Here is an 18763-nt window from a genome sequence, read left to right as displayed (position 1 = left end):
AATTTATATAATTTTTTACTATATCAGTATTTTTTATCCAAACTTAACGAAAGAGAGTCATGTATAAACAATAAATTTTTAGAGGGCATATCAGTGTAATTTAAAAAAAAATAAAAAAATATAAATTTTATATTTTTAGAGGAAATTTAAGTACAGTTAACACTAAGTTAATACTCTCTGTTATTGACTCTAAGTCTGGGAAATTGATGAATAACTAACATAAATCGTGGGCCTAAATAAAAGGTTAAGGAAGAAAGCCATAGGCCTTAATGGGCCGAATTAGATCAGCCCATTAAAAGCTTTTCGGCCTAAATAACGTGAAAGAGAAGCCAGAAGAGGAAAGGAAGTTTGGAGAGCCCAATTACAGTGTCCATGTCTTCAATCAATATTGGGATTATGCAATTCCAGCACCAAATCACACTCCACTGCGAATCCAAACAGCACCAAATATTCGCACGCCACTCTGCTACTGTACGCCCTAAGCGCACGAATCGTGGTAGCTTCGGCGGAAGAAGGAAGCAAACAATCAAGTCAATGAGGGCCGTCGTTCAGCGTGTGGCCTCCGCCAGCGTTGAGGTCTACGAACGATATATAGGATTACCCACATTTTAAACGCGCACAAGCACAGATCGCAGTGGTATGTTATTGGTTAATGATTACTTACCCGAGTAAGATAGCGGTCTTGCAGGTGGAAGGCCGCACCGTATCGGCGATCGGACCCGGCCTGCTTGTGCTCGTTGGGCTTCATGAGACTGATGTTGAAGCTGATGCTGAGTACATGTATGTGTAAATCGAAGGGATGATATTTTCTTTTCAAATGCTGTCGATGAATCTGTTTGTAGCTGTTTTATTGTTGTTTCATTGGGTTGCAGATGCCGCAAAGTGTTGAACATGAGATTGTTTCCCAATGAAAAAACTGGGAAAACTTGGGACCAAAATGTAATTTCCTCATTCTCGGCCACTTGTTATCCTTGCTCTTACAACTTAACATGTGATGAGAAATAGATAGACTAACGTCAGCCACTTTTTCTTTACGGTCACAAACAATGGAATAGTGATAGTAAGCATGTATGTAACTGGAAGTAAAAATGTTGCTACTCATTTTTGCTTATTTTGGACAAAAAAGAATCGTACTCTTCTTCAGAAGAATGGGACACTATGGTATTGCATAAGGGATGTTTTCATGGCTATTAATCTTTCTTGACAGGTTATGCAAAAAAGTTATGAAGTTCTATTAGGTAAAGTCTTCTGTCTCAACCTTCCCTTTTTTTCTCCTTCCGACCTTGTTTTGATGGTTTTAAGAAATTTATTGGGTGCATTGTCTAGCTTTGTGCTGATGGGATGGTCTTTAATTTGATGCAGTAAGTCAGTTTACATTGTATGGGGTATTAAAAGGGAACAAGCCTGATTTTCACGTGGCAATGCCTCCCGAAGCAGCAAAACCATTTTATGCCTCCCTGGTTGAAAAAATCCAGAAAGCTTACAGAGTGGATGCAGTTAAAGGTGATGAGCATTCATTCGTCTCTCCGTCGTTGTTGTGGTTTGACTTAACGCTGGCAATAGTTGTGATTTACTTCTTCTACAGTGCCAACTCCCAACCACAATGATTTTCTCAATTATTATGCGTTATGCTTTGCCTAGTTTGTGTTCCTACATTCTGTATATGTGCAAAGATTGTAAGTGGGAATTTCAAGATAGACCTTAGTATGTGTGTCTCCACTAACCTAAAGCACTTGTGAGGGCTTATTATGGAAGTTTGTTATGGTTCTCTGGAGTACGGATTGCTTATAATTGTGCTCCTATGAACTCTAAAGTCCTCCAGTCATTGTTTTGGCAAAATCTTCATACACATAGCTGTCCTTTTGGGGGCAGAATGTTGGTTCTTGAGCTTTGCGCATACTAGTTCTTTGATTTGTGAGTTTAAGTTTCAATACTCCAACCTAGGTTCAAAACGACAATTTCAGGATATGCATACTAATAACTGACCATCCTTTCCATGCAGACGGTGTCTTTGGAGCCAAGATGAAAGTAAGTGAGATTTTACTACCAAGTATTTTGAACTATTTCTTTCTTGTGTAACTATATTGGCCAAAAAGGACTGGTGTAACAACCCCACATGTGTTTCTTTCTTTCTCAACCTGAAGGTTAACTTGGTTAATGATGGTCCAGTGACAATGCAGCTCGACTCTGCACAAACATCCAAGTGAGCGGGAACCAGCCATCATGCAACGTAAAATTATGTTTGGCTGGCAGAGTTTCCTCATGTTATCTGAAATTTTCTATCTCTGTATTGCTTAAACTTAGAATCTAATGTGCTGCTCATTGTTTCAGGAATGCAAATGATGTGGTAGAAGGATCATAACTAACTTCATTGTCTTCATTTGAGCAACCATCACTATTGGAGGTCTGCAGACTGAAACTCCTCTGTAGTTGAGGAATTTTAGATATCACATGTACTTAAAAGTCAAAGCCTAATGAGTAGGCATGAAAATCCTTCGTATCTCATTTCATTTTCCTGTATGATTATTTCTCTTCATATTTGGTCTCTCTTGTTGTAAGGAGAGACACGCTAATTAGTGGTAAGACTAAACAAAGAGAATCATTAATGTTTTTACTGCGGCAGCTTTTACAGATAACGGGCGTGCACTTACGAAAATAGGATCAAGCGAACTGTTAATACTATCATTTCAAATTTACTTTGGACCTAAGATTACTTGCTATCTGACCTCTGAAATTAAAACAATACCAACGCTAAGTTAAATTGGGTAATCTCCAAACTCCCTAGATTTGAAAATTATCAAACACTCAAAACAGAATTACGTTATTTTTGTAGAACAAAAAACTCACAAGCATGTTGAGACATAATAAAAAACCAAAAGTAAAGCATGCCAAATCAAACTACCATTCTTGTGTGCGTGCATTTGTGCCCAGATCTGTGGACCTTTCTACCACTACTTCAGGAGCAAAAAGAACTGTGGCCATAAAATCTTAGATGGTCACTACTGAGATTAGTTTCTCTTTATATACAACAAACAGATTTTTATAGATATCGTTGTAGCAAACAGATTCTTGAATGTCCTGTATACCCACATAGATCACTTCTGCTGACTGCCTTCATGTTCCATTAATAACAACTAACATCCTTAAGATTTTTTTGAGAGCATGGCAGCAGCTGTAAATAGCGCTTCCTTTCCAATACACAAAATCTCAGTGTCCCTGCATGATGATATGCATGTTGTCAAATAATTTAAAAAAAATCAAAACAAAAAAGGTAGGCGGATCAATATGAGCCAACTTAAACAATGTACAGGCTCTACGACTTCTATATGTTAAAAAACTACATATTTTTCCAGAACATGAAACATCAAAAGGAAATAACGGTAGGTTCAATACTTTACCCATGAGGGCAAATGATTAATATATTTCTAATATTCAACTTTTTCCATTACCTTCTCGAAATATTCCTGGAAACGCACCAAGAACTTGCATTTCACTCAACAGATTATCATACACCAGGAAATTTAGAACAAGAACATCTAAAAGCCACTCTACCGGACCCAATGACATTCTGGAAAGACAGGACATAAAGCACCATATGTAGCCAAGTGAATCTTACGGGTTTTCTTGTCTGAGACAAGTAAAAGCAGATATCATGTTTTTGCAGACTTCCACAATACAGTTGCTTTTGTCATCTTCCTGTTTATCTGACAAGCCTTTAGAGAGATGTTGATATGACAGCAGCAGATACGCCTAGTGAAGAGGGCAACGTTAGAAGAGAGAGCAGAACTCAAGACTCGCCTTAAATGTTGAAAATTACAGCAGAGAATGTGACTTTTCTAATTCTTCCATTCCCATATTAAAGCCTCTCTCTCTCTCTCTCTTACACACACACACAAAATTTATCCAATTTAGAGTTGGAGGGGAAAGGGTAGTCTGTTCTCTCATTTTGGTGGGGAAGAAGGTGGCATGTAGTCAAATCATAGTGTAATGATTTTAAGTTGAAGCCTGCTTTCCATTTTCACCTAAGAAAATCTTATGAATTATCTTTTGAGGAGGCAAGTTACTAGTACCCTACTTCTATGTCTAACTTACCCATTTGATGAAATTAAATGGTTATGAAACTCATCAGAAATTGCATATTAGCTGTCTGAAATAAATACTCGGCATAAGAATAATAAACAGAAAACCAATAAATACTCTGCATGAGAGAAGCATACTAACCTGGAAAGCATAGGCCAAGAGCAACTGAATTAACTCTGTGCTAATCTTTTTTATGATACTTCTCGTGCTGGTCCTGTTGGACAAGCACTTCAAAACTCCATCAAGATTCTCAATATTGACCATACCACTTGACCTCCTTGTTTGAACAGAATACTGCAAGATGCCACACTTCTGGTCATACAGCGAATTTGAGAGTTGACTTGATTAACATTTATACCTCTCTATCCAGGATCAAGCCCAACTATAACAAAACAGAGATTTTAAGCACACCAACTAAAAATTAAAGTATATCATTGACCCAACCGAAACTAACATATTTCCTAGACAAGCAAATGAACAGCACGATAAGCTATTAAGCTATAAGGCTTGCTAAAAGTCGGTGAGAATTTTCAACTTTGGTCTTCGGAAAGGTATCAAATAATATATATCAGATAGTAATATTAAAATACAATATCAAAATTTAAGAAAAGACAACATGAGGTTAGAAGATGCCTGGTGGTGAAATTAGAGGAAGCAATGACCGGTTCAAAATATATCTTGTTCTAAAGGGAAATGAACATACTTTCGTAATGTACTTCAGGAAATATTGTACAACAATTTCCAGCTTCCATTTTGGATCAAACACCTGTAACAATTTGAGTTAAATCCTAATTAGTTTCAGAAAAAACCAGGTTAGGACATCCGAGTACACTTTCTGATACAAAGAGGATTACCAGACAGATCAGAGAAAAGGTCATTTGCAAAAAGTTGAAGGAAAATAAGAACAAAAAGACAAGCATAAAATAGGACCGAATTAATTGGTATCCCACATTTGTAAGCAATTCTTAATGGTTTCATGGTTTCAATCAATTTCCAATTCTTAACACCTTCATGCAATTCCAATACATAACTTGTTCTATTTTCACGTTCAACATAAAACGGAATCTCCGTAAGCCGCTTTAGACGTATGCATAGAAACCTTCCCATAAAACACTAGCTAAAGCTATATTATCTTAAGGAAAACGTATCCGGCTGAGTGCCCTGCATCTCTGTGTGTATGTGTGTGTGTGTGTGTGTGTGTGAGAGAGAGAGAGAGAGCGAGAGAGAGAACCTGAAGAAAAGAAAAAAGAATATCATTGTCATAAATGAGTTCATCCAAAATGATGTCCACTACTGGGGTCCTGCAATAAAACCAGTTTACAAGTATACCTTGAGTCCTACATTTGCAGCATCCGATCTGAAAGAAACAAAATGGAAAAGTACCTAACGCCATCAGCCCTGGTAGTAAGACCCTGATGATCAGCAATCCGTCGTGATGAATCTAGCTCCATGATCTGTAGGATACACAAAGTTATGGTCAAGAACAAATAATCTTCAAATAACATCATCACAATAAAATGGCTAATGAATTCACCATTACTAAAAGTGTCTTCAGGACAGTGCATGTACACTTTTTCACTTCAGGTAAAGCTAATGCCATAGCATAATCAATTTCATGGTGTTGCTTCCCTGAAGAATTTTTGAGGTAGCCAGTTTCTTCAGAAAATACAGTCAATTGAGACAGGTCACACATGAGAGACAAACAATCCTTCACCAATCCTTTGTAAACTATTTTTCTTGAGCCCTGCGAAAAGAATCCAAAAGAAAAGTCAAGGCATACAAAACCTTTTAAAGGAATAACATAACCAAAGAATACTGAAATCATTGAATTCATGCAAATTAAAATTAGAAGATTGGTTAAGGCATACCAGAAGCATGTTTAGCAGTGACTCCCTCAAGATAATCCAGTTCATATTTTCTGCAAGAACATGAGCTTTAAACACTGATTTTAAAGAACCTATTGCAAGAAACATTGGTTTTTACCTTGATACGAGCAATTACGAGGCAAGAAATCTCCTTCAAGAACAGTAATTAGGTATTGAAGCAGTAACATGTTCTTCAAGAACTGCAGCAGGAGCATCTCAGGATTAAACACATCATTTTTTATTTCAACATCATGTCAATTTGTGATGAAAATTAAGCACACGTCTTTACACTCACTGAATATTTTCTCTGTATGAACAGAAACTCCAAAAAGAAAAGGTTACTTTATGAGTGAAAAAGAGGGTTAAAAGTTATAAATGAGAAGGGAAAGAAACAAGAGAAGCATGCAAAAGTTCGTCAAACCCCCTGAATTTCTGTCTGTAATAAGGGCATCAGAAGGTATTTTCTAAGTGCAACCATGATTTAAATTACTGCCGGCTACCAAGAAACATTCATAAGAGTGACCAGTATTTACTACAGGACTTCTGAAGCTCTAGAAACATTTCTCATGGTTACGTAGGACAGCTGGCGATCTCTTCCCTGAACTTTGGGCGTGTGGAAGAAGAAGGTCTGAATAACATATTAATATACAGGAAAGATAAAAATGAAAAAGAAAAATAAATTTTCCTTTTATTCACTTCTAAATAAGTGTTATATGACCTTGAGATTGGTCCACAACAATTCTACACTTGAATTCGGCTGCAAGCACTCATAGTCATAGGTATCAGCACTTCATCAAAGTGCATCAAGATGTACATTAGAAGCTTACTAAAATTATGAAACAATCGCAATGGAGGTGAGCAAGAGCATTAAATTTAAGGCAACAGAAACCAGGATTTTCAGCAATTCATAAAAATAACCAAAACTTGTGGAGGACTATGAAGATTACTTAGCGATGTTGAGAAAGCATCACCAACAACCTTACAAACTGCAAGTTATGTTGATAGAAACTGCTGCAAGAGAGTAACTCACTGTTGTTCCTACTGTTTCAGACTTCATCTCTGTAGCCACTTTGGCAATTTCTTGTATTAAAGCATGGAAACCCTGAAATTAACACAGTTTCACTAACTGTGAAATAGCAAGCCTAAGGTAGAATGCCATTTCAGTAGATAACAATAACAAATTCATCAATAAGTGCTTCAACAATCATTCTTGAGAAAAGAAAGGGGAAGCCGCAAGCTGCATAATTAACTAACCGAGGAATCCACTGAACTTCTTGAAGGATTTCTGGCTTCCACCTTCTCATTGTAACTGTCCAACCCAAAATTAAAAGGGAACCAAGCCTGGCATACAGCAGTACAAGTGAACTATCATTCACATGGTAACTTTAAGCCAAAATGTACACCAGAAAAAGCAGTAGGGTCATTGAAACAGAGAGACCCGGATCACCTCTTCAACCATAACAATTTGGGAGACAGCTTTTAAAGGTGACATTGAATCTGATTGTTCTCCTTTGGATAGGTACACTCGAGGGAAGCGCTGGATGGCAAAGAAATATAAAACAAATGCACATTTAAGAATATATTGCCGGCCTGTGAAACCAATGCACTATGCATATCAAAAGTGAAAAGATAAAGTACCTTATCTAATTCAATGAGAAGCTGGTAACTTTCAATTATTAAGTCAACAGAATCAGCATCCTTCAGTATATGAAAAATGGCCTCAAACATTTTTCTGTGCAACCAAATTGCAAATAAGACTCTCCATGAGCCCATATAATAACCTATATAGGCAGATAACACTTGCCAACACATATAAGAACATTTAAACATTTCATGGTTCAACAGTAAGCACTGTAGGTTTATTTAGTGTAATGTAGTTTGGTTACTAGGTGATGGTAATTACAACATGCACTAGTAAGACTATTTGAATCATATATTAAGATGACAGGGACTAGTTGTAAATTTCCAACAGACTGAGGTAAAAATTCACATCAAAATAACTTTATAAAAAGATACTGTTTGATTCACTCACTTAGAGTTAAACTGCTGAGGAATGCTGAGAAATCCAGTGTAAAAAATGCAAAGATCGTCCAATATCATTCACCTGTAGTCAAATTGTCCCACAGCTTGATACTAATAACAGCATACAAGAATCGTAGGGGTTAAACCATGTAAGGCAAATATCTGGGTTGATCCAAAGTTTCCAAACATCCTTAATAGTGAGATTGTCAACTTAGTCTCAAACTGTGATAGTATACACTGTCGCTTAAACCTTATCAGACTACTTATATTCCACTCGATACACAAACTCCCGAAAATCGTAAGAATATGCGCGACAAACAAAGCAAGAGAGAAGTACGTACCGCGTGGGTGCACTTCCATTGTCCGGTAGAAGAGAAGCAGTGCGAACAGCCTCCAGAAAAGCACGCCCTACGATACAGAAAACAATCAGATAACAATCGAGAAAACCACGAACTATAAGGGGGACCAAACAACGTTACACATATCTACGCACGATCGTCGTTGAGGTGGTCAGAGATTTTAGAATTATTGAAACCGGAAGTGTCAAGAATGGCCATCGTGTTCTCTTCCATTCCCCGATCGCCGCCCTCTCCTCCGGTTCGCCTTCGCTTCTCCATGTTCTCAATTTCTTTCTTCTCGATCACTGGACGAGTGCGAGTTTGTGATATTCCGTTCTCCCCCAAATTCAAGCCCTAAGGAGGGAAACGGTTTTATGATATCTTGATTTCTTGTTTCTTTTTCTTGATTTTCTTTAACAATATTAACACGTTTTCCCGCCAAAAATAAAAAACGGTGCTTTTTTGTTTTACTGAATATAAATGAGTCAAACTCAAATCCAATTCGATTATTTCTTGTGAGTTCAAGCTCGAAATTTTTTTCTAACTCGAGCTCGAACTTGAACTTGTATATGTAATGAGCTAGCCCGAGCCGACAAGCTCGAGCTCAACAAGCCCAAAAGGCTGTCTTCATCAAATTCTGAAGAAAAGTAGGCGAAGAAACTCCCAAAACCTCAAGCATATTGAGGTGAAACCTTAACAAATTGATCTCAAAATCGAAGCTTCCAAAAAATACGACAAACCCATTTCCACAAATGCTTCATTGCAAACCTGTTGGAGCTCTTGCTTGGCCAAGTCTTGTGTGCCGAGAACACCAATCTCTTCCTCGTCCCCGGTTGAGGGATTGGGTTTCAATCTGTTCTTTAATAATTTATTTAAATATTATATTTTATAAATACTATATTATATACATTCAAATATAAATAAATAATACTAAATACTATTATATTAATTATAAAAAACATTCAATATATAGTACAATAAACTATTAATTAATTTACTAGTAATATAATTAGTAAAAGTATAGAAAATATATATATCAAATTATCAAATTACTTGCATATAATTTTGTATAGTTATTAATATTAATAAAAAAAACGTAACTTATTTTTTAAAGATTGTCGATCTTATTTTATACAAAAAAAAAAAAATTAAGAGACGAATTTCTTAAATTAAAGTACAAAATAGTGATTGATGTCATTATATTCTTTATATCAAATTATCAAATTACTTGCATATAATTTTGTATAGTTATTAATATTAATAAAAAAAACGTAACTTATTTTTTAAAGATTGTCGATCTTATTTTATACAAAAAAAAAAAAATTAAGAGACGAATTTCTTAAATTAAAGTACAAAATAGTGATTGATGTCATTATGATCTTTACATTAATTCTTGGATTCACAAAACTTTGATATAAATTTACAAGTAATAAAAGATATTGCATACTGTGTTTCTTGATATAAAAATATAACTCACAAATAGATATAAAAAACTATAAGTTAATTGTGAAGACTTATCAATTTAAAAAAGTATAAGATTTATAAATAGATATTAAAATATATCATAAAAATTATATGTATCATATTAAATAATTAATTATTTTACAAAAAATATTAAAACTTATCAATTATTGGTTAAGTTTGTTGATCTCATTATATATAATAAAATAACAAATATAGATAATTAAATTGTTCAACCATCATTATCATCGTCATTATTATTATTATGAGCTTTAGATTAATTCATAGGAATCACCAAGTTTTGACATAAATTTATAAGCAATAAAATAGATTGTATAATACATACTATGTATCTTGATATAAATAAAACTCATAAATAGATATAAAAAATCATAAATTAATTGTTAGGACTTGTCAATTTAAAAAAAATATAATAAATTACAAATAGATATTAAAATATAACAATAAAATTTATATGTGTCATATTAAATAATTATTTAAAAATATTAAAATTTACTAAGTTGTTGATTAAGCTTATTTTTATATAAAGATTAATTATATAAATAAAAGTACCATAGTTTATTATTATCTAAAATAAAATATATGATATTGATGAATAATTATAATATATGGTCAATGTTAAGTATAAAATTGATAAAGTATTGAACATGAAATAAAAAATATAAAAGTTTTAAAAATAAAAATATATATAAAAAAATAAAAAAAGCTAGCAAGCTTATGACAGAGAGAATTGAGAGCTCAAGCTCAAAATCGAGTCTACTCGCAAGCTCGACTCGTTTGCCATCCATAATCTGAATCGCCTCCATCTGAGATTTTGAGGTTTAGAGAGTTTAAAAGAAACGAACATATAAATATTCTGTGCCGACACTCAAACCCAAGTTTCTTAGATGAGAGCTGACTGTTCTAATCATCTCGACTACAATGAAATTTTTGTTCACACTAAAATTATTTAACTTTCCATATGCCAAAGATTAGCTGCCCAACCCCAACTCACTGGTCCATATTATAGATGCAAGTAATTGCTTAAAGGGTCTACAAAAGATAAAATCTGAACCAATGTCCCATAGCAAATATTTCGTATCAAACATCCACTAAACTTCCGTGTGGCTAATAATTTTCTTCCCCATTTTAGCTCATACTAATAAAGTCTTGTCTGTTTGAGTTTGATCGGTGAAGCCTCATTGAATGTTCAACCTAACGCTACCAAATATCCTGAAGCTTTAGTTATATAGACGACTGGAGCACACCCTGGAATATAGCGAGTTCGCTCGGAAGAGATTCATACTATTGCACATTACTGTATTTTCTGCAATCATGTTTTGGATGATGAAGACGATGAGTGTGATAGTAACGACAATTTTCTTAGCAATTCCATTGTGTCGTCTGAGCTATGCAGAAGCCATAAACTATAACCAGCTAAGGCTTATGGCAGCTAAGCATAACATGACGTGCATCTTAGTGTTTGGAGACTCGAGCGTCGATCCGGGGAACAACAACTATCTCCCTACTCCCATTAAGAGCAATTTTTTACCCTATGGAGAGGATTTCTACAGTGGCCACCCTACTGGAAGGTTCTGCAACGGCAGACTAACCACAGACTTCATCGGTAATTAACGTGCCTAATTCTCAGCCTAACTTTTAGTTACTGCCATTATCGATTCTTTCACCTCATGTGTTACTGCAGCCGAAGCGTTTGGTTACACGGACTTAGTCAGGGCCTTTCTTGATCCTGCTATCACTAAGAAAGACATGCTGCACGGTGTTAGTTTTGCATCAGCAGCTTCTGGTTACGACGAGTTTACAGCCAATCTCTCGGTAACTCAATTTTGTTCTTTTTCAGTGATTAACATTTCATCACTACTGTGCTATTGAAATGGAACTGATAGATACATGTTCTTTGGGGGAGACGAACAGAATGTGATGTCCATAAGCAAGCAGCTGGACTACTTCAGACACTACAAGACCCATGTCAGGAACCTGGTTGGAACAGAAGAATCTGAAGAGATTGTCCGGAATGCATTGGTTATCCTAAGCATGGGGACGAATGATTTCCTTATAAGCTACTATCTCGACCCTACTCGTTCACGGCAGTACAGCATAGAGCAGTACCAGATCTATCTGATTTCACGCATGAAGACAGCCATCAAGGTAACGTAATTCAAGAAATTAATTCCTCTTTTTTTCTTTATTAAGATTGGAAAAATTCTTTTATGCAATAGTTAGTTGTGTCCGGCCTGAATATTGCAGAAAATGCATTCTCTGGGCGCAAGGAAAGTAGCGGTGATCGGAGTCCCCCCAATCGGGTGTATGCCGCTTCTGAGGACGCTCCGGCATGACATCAAATGCGATGCTGAACTGAACGAAATCGCATTTTCCTTCAACTCAAAGATACAAAGGGAGTTGAAAACACTAGCAGGACCCTCATTTACAAGTGTTTTTGTGGATGTATACCGCATTATACTAAATGCAGCTGAGAGCCCCAAGAGATATGGTAAATTAGCACACCATATTATATGAAAATTTCATCAAGTACTTTCACAGCTTTTATATTTTATTTTTCTTTATGCTATGATAATGAATACGAACAATATTGACAGGTTTTACAGAGGCTTTGAAGGGATGTTGTGGATCAGGAACGTATGAATACGGCAATACATGCAAGGACTTGAGTACGTGCTCTGACCGGACCAAATACGTATTCTGGGACGCAGTTCATCCCACTGAGAGAATGTATAAAATTATTGCCGACGATGTTCTGGAACTCATACTTAGCTATATGTTCTGAGCATTTGGCATCAAATAAACCCTATAGGGAATAATTCCCCGAAATCTAACTTCAAATAATAGTATCTATTTCGAGATTCTTCACTTTTTTGGGAGTTTTTGTTATCGTCCTTGATTACTAGTTGTAATATGGATGCAGTAAGTAACAATTAATACATCGATGGCTCACTAGGAACAAACTATTATTTTTATCCTAAATTGGTTGATATATGTGTAGAGTATTAAAGTCTAGCACGTGGTACTTTCTATTAAGGTGATAGTGGTGGTCCTCCTAATAATTACACCCCCACCTAAATCAAAGTAAGCTATATTTAAAGGGGGAAAAAACATAGACAGCACACAAGTTTCTCTCACTAAAGTAAAGGGTAAAAATGTAGATTTTTTATTACAAATTATAATTTACATTTTGTATAATAATAATTTTACACGAGTCAAATTAATTAAATGTGATGCATTTGTTATATTATTAATCACTCTTTTTAAATTGTATATTAATTCCACAATAATTATATTATATTTGTCATATAATTATTTTAGTTCGGCTAAACTCGATTTGAATTAAAATTTCATTAAATATACATATTATTTGCATAATTTTTCTAATAGATAAACACTGTAGATTTTATATATCTAGCACATGCATGTAGATAAAATATTATAATACGAGATATAATAATAATGTAGAAGTCGAAGATATACGTGGATTATGAAAAAAATTAGAGACAACTTAGCCAATTGTTTTGATGATTCCCCCAATTTCTGTCCAATAACACATGATTTCAAAAGCTATCCATCGCCTTAAACTAGTTGCTCTTTAGCAGAAGTCATTACCATGAGTTTAATTCTTAACAAGCACATCAATTACAGGCCGAAAGGCCTGAAACAGAAGCTCATATGATCTCTCAGTGGGGTGAATGGAATCCCAAAACACATACTTGGTAGCATCCGAGCAAACAGCTGACCTTGGGTTGCACATAAACGACGCCTCCACCATCCCCGTCCCACAGCATCCACTGCTAACCTCCTCAAACTCTACTCTCGCAAAACAAATAATCCCACGCCAATACTGGATCATTGATGTACATAACTCTGCCTTTATCTACAAGGAAAACTAAGACAAAAGACGGATTAACTCACCATATTTACGGCCTAAGGTCATGTCCGCTAACGGTCCATAGATGTCTATATAAGCAATTCGAGCTCCAGAGGATTGCATCTGGAGTTGCATGGAGTTCAATTCATTTTTCAGCATTTGGTTATAATCTTGGCCTATGGAGGAGAAATTACTGATGCAGTCACGTTTAAGAATTGGACTATCAGAGTAAAGAGTTATCACAACAGGCAAACAGCCCATTGGCGGCAGTCCCACAACTCCAATTCGACGAGCACCTTCACCCAACAATGCCTACAGGGCCGAAATAACTGATAAGCTTTCGAGGCTGGAGGAACAAATTAAGCAGTGAATGTTAGGATAGCTGCCAACACCTGAAGAAGCTGCCGAGTTTCGTGTAGCACGAAATTCATGTAGCTCGGAATCGTGTAATTGTAGCGTCGAATTGGTATTGTGAAATAATTCACCACGAAGTCGTTTGTGCCAGCACTGACAAGGAACAGAGCATTATTTATCAGTTCCTTCGTTTTGTCCTTCCCAATTGCGGCCTCTAGTTTTGCTCGATACTCCTTGAAGTGGTCCAGCTGCTCCGATATGGAGACCACATTCTGAAATTGCAGAAAAATGAAAACACAACATCATCATCATCAATATGTCCAAATCAAGAGAGAGAGAGAGAGAGAGAGAGAGAGAGAGAGAGAGAGAGAGAGAGAGACGCTTATTGTTGGTGTAAGCGGGTCGAATCCGGACCCAGCAGAAGCAAAGCTGACTCCACTCTTGAGCTCCTCAATGCTGAGCGTAGGATCCAGATAAGGAGGAACGTACTCTTTGATGCCGACGTATTTTGCTGCATAATCCACCTCAAACATTATGAAAACGTATATTCGTCAAATAGTACGTAAAAGTTCGTGAGTGTTTTGACACACTTACCTATAAAATCATTAGCAAGGCGTCCATTGGTAAACCGTCCAGTTGGCGTCTGGTTCACAAAATCTTTGCCATAAGGTGAAAAATTGCTCCTAAACGGCGTAGCTATGTAGTTATTGTTTCCGGGGTCGGCCGTGGAGTCCCCGAAAATGAGAATGGCCGAAACCGGTGAGCTCTCCGCCTTCACATTGCGAATGTCTCGAGCAGCTGCTGCTTTCGTTGAAAAGAAAAGAAGCAGAAAGCAAGTGGAAAAAGCCTCCAACGTAAAGGGCATGCTTGTTTTAAACTAAAGAAACAAAAGACAAGTTGCAGAAAACAATAGCGCCCCTTCTTTTGTGGAGTTGAGGTTGAGGTGGACCATATAAAGACAAGTTAATGCTTTTCTGGTTTGATAAGGTTTGGGAACCAAACTCTTGTAATCTTAGTTTATGGGTCTCAACCACCGTTCTGAGTCTAATTAATCTGGATGAAAATTGTTTGAGTGGACAAGGAATCCGATGATGAATCATCATTGGAGACTGTCTCAAGAAAACAGGAGAAATAAGCCCATTATTGTACCGGTTTAGGTAAGATTAAGAACTTAGGTGAGCATTTAACTTTGACTGCGTGCCTATGTTTGGGCAAAAGTGCAAGGTGACAGCTGCATTACTGCAGTTGCAATTAGAGAAATTTGAACTTGAATTAGGTTTCTTCTCTGATTGGAATTCATTCTACGATGAGTGTGCTGCATTTAATAATGAATTTTGAATAAGTATAATAATACTTGTTTTACAATTGATATAGCTCGAAGGTATGCTCTGCTCATTTATTTAAATTATTATAATTACTATTATTAATTCTCTTTTTTACAATAATTTATATACAACATATATAATAAGATACAACATTCATATTATCATCATCATGTCTTATAATCAATTGACAATTTTGTTTCATACAGTTGTCTAAGCCTTCATGAACAGATCCACTATCGGACGCAGCTCCAGGAAGATGTTATAGTATGCTGCTTCAGTTGGGTGCACAGAATCCCAGAACACATACTTGGAATCATCCGAACAAACGACGGACAATGAATTGCAGAGGACGGAGAGTTCTATGGTTCCACTTCCACAGCAACCACAATTCACTTCATCAAAACCTGCAAATATTATTTAATTCACCATTTTCCCTTCAATTAATTGCCTGATTATGATATATGTAATTGAAATATTACCAAGCTTACCAAATTGTTGAGGCTTTTTAATCAAGTCATCCAACGGTTTAAAAATCTCAACATAAATGATTTTGGCACCAGGGATGCGCATAGCAGTCAGCTTGTTCCGGAGCAAGCGATTGTAATCTCGTGCGACGGAGGAAAGCGACTCGATACAGGCACGGTGAGTGAGAGCATGGTCGGAGTTCATGGTGATGACAGCCGGCACACATCCCATTGGTGGTAGCCCCACGAAAGCAACCTTCCGAGCCCCCATCCCCAACAGACCCTGCACCATGCATATATCCTATCTTGGTCACCAATTCAAGATTTTGCCCTATCATTATCAATCACCCTATTTTTTATATTTTATTTTTAAATTTTTGTTTATATATATATACACTGTGCCCCATCTCATAAATGTGGCTTAGCCCTGTGGTAGTCGTTGTGCCAACCCACCATTTTAAGTTTCAACTACAACAAAGCAATAAATCCGATGACAGCGCATTCACACACATACACTCATACGTACAATAAAATAAATGTCATTTTGCACATCTCTGATCTCTCCATACAACGAAAATGCATACCTGTAAGAATTGTTGGCCAAGTTGTAATAGCAGGTGCTGGTAAGTGGAAACAGTGTAGGTCTGGCGTCGAATTGGTATGGTGTTATAATTCACGATAAAATCGTTTGTGCCAGCGCTTATTAGGAACACAGCCTTACTAATCAGGGTTTTGGTTCTCTCCTTCCCGATATGGACTTCCATTCTTGATTTGTACTCTTTAAAATATTTCAGTTGTTTCTCCATAGAAATCACGCCCTGCATGCATCACCATAATGACAAACACCAATCAAAACAAGTCATGTATCTTTCTATCTACATGTATGGAAAATTTTTAGTCAAATTACATTGGGCAAAATCCTTTTAAAAAAAATGTCATTTTCATTTTTGATATCATAATTATTGTGAGTTCGAGTTTTGGTACAATTAAACTAAAAAATAAGCTTTTTTGATCTCATAAAGTCATGTACGGCACACATAACAATTATGCTCCGTTTTATAATTGCCGTTAACCCCATTGTTTTGGAGGAAAAAGGCACGTGATGCTGCAAAAAAGGAGTGAAAATTGGTATAAGTTAAAAGGCTTCCAACATCCAAATTTCATTTTCCCTTCATTTTCTTTCCCCACTTCATTTTTTTTTTCATCTCTTGACCAACTTTGGCCACAAATTATAAGAACTTTTTTTTTTTTTACAAAAATTAACTATTAGAAAATTTTTATTTTAATATATATAATAATAGTTATAAAATTATAATTATTTTTATTTCAAATAATTTCTAGGATCTATTTTTACTAATTTTAAAATTAAATTATTATTTTTAAAATATTGATAAAAATATTAATACATTTTTAGAACAAATAATAATTTTAACTTAAAAAATAATAAAAAAGATCTTAAAAATTATTTGAAATACAAACAATTATAAGTTTAGAGCTATTTTATTATATATATTAAAATAAAAGTTTTCTAATATTTTTATTTTTGTAAAAAAAAAAAAATTATAATTTGTGTCAAAGTTGGTCAAAATACACGATTTTTTTGTTGTTTTTGTACCATTAAACATGACATTTGAAGTGAATAGGAGGTAACGGCTGTTAGTGTATTTTTGTGTTTTATGGTACCAAAAGTGACACTCGCCACAATTATAGAACCAAAAATGAAAATGACATTTTTCAGTGGGACCAAGAAAGGATTTTGCCCAACTAAATTTGATTGGACCAGTTATTGCATGTCATTTTTGTTGAAATATATATTAATCATATGACAAGTATATTATATTTATTATATAATTGTGCAAGTGTGATCAAACTCAAATTAGAATTTGCCCGAGATAAGAGAGAGTGAGAGAGAGAGTGAGAGATACAAAGATTTGAGCAGTAAGTGGGTCGAATCCGGTGGTAGCAGAAGCAAAAGAAACTCCAGTCATGAGGTCTTCAAGGGTGAGGGTTGGGTCCAAGTATGGAGGGATGAAGTCTTTGATCCCCGCGTACGAAGCTACATACACACATATATATATATATATATATATATATATTGTAGAAACATGCAAATCAATGCACAAGTTAATTCTATGTAGAAAAGTGCAATACATTTGTCATGTAATTGATGTACAGTTTCATAAAAGTGACTAATCACATATCAAGTGTAACGTACTCACTGATTTGGATTAAAATTTTCCAATTACTCTTATCATAATCAGTACATATATTACTATATTACTAAAATAGAAATAATTAATAATACACAGCTAGGCTAACTAAGGAACAATTACGTTAATAAAATTTAAGAAAACTGAATATATTACCCATAAAATCGGTGACAAGCCGGCCATTGGTAAACCTTCCGGTTGGAAGCTGGTTGGGGAAATCCTGGCCGTAAGGTGGAAAGTTGCTCTTGGCAATAGTCTCAATGTAGTTATTGTTGCCAGGATCAACTGTAGAATCACCAAACACAAACAACGCAGAAACTGGTGATGAACTCCTATTGAAGTTGCGAGTCTCATCGATGTGTGATGAGGAAAGAAGCAGCTGGGAATGAAGAAGGAAAAGTAGAGGAATGTGGCAAAATGAACTGGAGAGAGGCCACATACTTGCTGTAAAATAGCAAAGGAATCCCCACTCTACAGATTAAACCAAAAGCGGGTCTTTGTATATAAATACGATGATATAGCCAGTAAATATAATTCACCAAATTATTGAATATGTCATTTATGAGGGGGCTAAAAGGCAGAAATGCAGCCACGACGACGATGACAAGTTGGTTGAGTTGGCATTTCATTGGCTAGCAAGCACTGTATAGCTAGAGTTCAATTTGTTTGTGTACGTGGCAAATTAAGTATACCATCCTTTCATTCGTTACGCATACATCCATCCATCCATCCATCCATCCAAACCT

The 18763-nt window shown here is 35.6% G+C and overlaps 5 protein-coding genes across 11 annotated transcripts; 2 read left to right on the top strand and 3 right to left on the bottom strand.

Moving 5' to 3' along the window:
* LOC105175600 (D-tyrosyl-tRNA(Tyr) deacylase) lies at positions 228-2636 on the top strand. 4 transcript variants are annotated; one of them, XR_002288187.1, is made up of 8 exons: positions 228-576; positions 689-780; positions 873-939; positions 1208-1238; positions 1363-1503; positions 2003-2028; positions 2170-2230; positions 2332-2636. XR_002288187.1 is itself a non-coding variant. In XM_020698514.1 (8 exons), exons 1-7 carry the CDS (start codon positions 373-375, stop codon positions 2170-2172), a joined length of 564 nt encoding a protein of 187 aa, XP_020554173.1. In that variant the 5' UTR covers positions 228-372; the 3' UTR covers positions 2173-2203; positions 2332-2636. The 4 variants fall into 4 exon arrangements, 3 of the variants coding, with proteins under 3 accessions (XP_020554173.1, XP_011096391.1, XP_011096392.1); XM_020698514.1 differs by having other exon boundaries at positions 2170-2203; XM_011098089.2 differs by having other exon boundaries at positions 229-576; positions 2145-2203; positions 2332-2632.
* On the bottom strand, positions 2539-9143 carry LOC105175599 (negative regulator of systemic acquired resistance SNI1). Of its 4 annotated transcripts, none has more exons than XM_011098086.2 (16): positions 9074-9143; positions 8461-8659; positions 8309-8375; positions 7584-7677; positions 7393-7482; positions 7200-7286; positions 6976-7047; positions 6064-6145; positions 5949-5998; positions 5615-5824; positions 5464-5534; positions 5312-5381; positions 4784-4846; positions 4222-4374; positions 3617-3750; positions 2539-3216 (listed from the first exon to the last, which is right to left on the bottom strand). In XM_011098086.2, exons 2-16 carry the CDS (start codon positions 8582-8584, stop codon positions 3144-3146), a joined length of 1440 nt encoding a protein of 479 aa, XP_011096388.1. In that variant the 5' UTR covers positions 8585-8659; positions 9074-9143; the 3' UTR covers positions 2539-3143. The 4 variants fall into 4 exon arrangements, with proteins under 4 accessions (XP_011096388.1, XP_020554172.1, XP_011096389.1 ...); XM_020698513.1 differs by lacking the exon at positions 9074-9143 and adding an exon at positions 7978-8049 and having other exon boundaries at positions 8461-8535; XM_011098087.2 differs by lacking the exon at positions 9074-9143 and having other exon boundaries at positions 5621-5824; positions 8461-9043.
* On the top strand, positions 11034-12726 carry LOC105175598 (GDSL esterase/lipase At5g45950). The gene is made up of 5 exons (XM_011098085.2): positions 11034-11393; positions 11472-11602; positions 11702-11935; positions 12035-12278; positions 12385-12726. Exons 1-5 carry the CDS (start codon positions 11102-11104, stop codon positions 12570-12572), a joined length of 1089 nt encoding a protein of 362 aa, XP_011096387.1. The 5' UTR covers positions 11034-11101; the 3' UTR covers positions 12573-12726.
* Positions 13253-15015, bottom strand: LOC105175597 (GDSL esterase/lipase At5g45960). The gene is made up of 5 exons (XM_011098083.2): positions 14613-15015; positions 14399-14529; positions 14057-14290; positions 13709-13976; positions 13253-13603 (listed from the first exon to the last, which is right to left on the bottom strand). The coding sequence occupies exons 1-5, from the start codon at positions 14881-14883 to the stop codon at positions 13410-13412; spliced, it is 1098 nt and encodes a 365-aa protein (XP_011096385.1). The 5' UTR covers positions 14884-15015; the 3' UTR covers positions 13253-13409.
* On the bottom strand, positions 15466-18499 carry LOC105175596 (GDSL esterase/lipase At5g45960). Its single transcript, XM_011098082.2, has 5 exons — positions 18174-18499; positions 17733-17863; positions 16392-16625; positions 15832-16090; positions 15466-15747 (listed from the first exon to the last, which is right to left on the bottom strand). Exons 1-5 carry the CDS (start codon positions 18454-18456, stop codon positions 15554-15556), a joined length of 1101 nt encoding a protein of 366 aa, XP_011096384.1. The 5' UTR covers positions 18457-18499; the 3' UTR covers positions 15466-15553.

Source organism: Sesamum indicum, linkage group LG12 (genome assembly GCF_000512975.1).
Source record: "Sesamum indicum cultivar Zhongzhi No. 13 linkage group LG12, S_indicum_v1.0, whole genome shotgun sequence".
Lineage (NCBI taxonomy): Eukaryota > Viridiplantae > Streptophyta > Magnoliopsida > Lamiales > Pedaliaceae > Sesamum > Sesamum indicum.
This window is presented reverse-complemented; position numbering and strand designations above follow the sequence as displayed.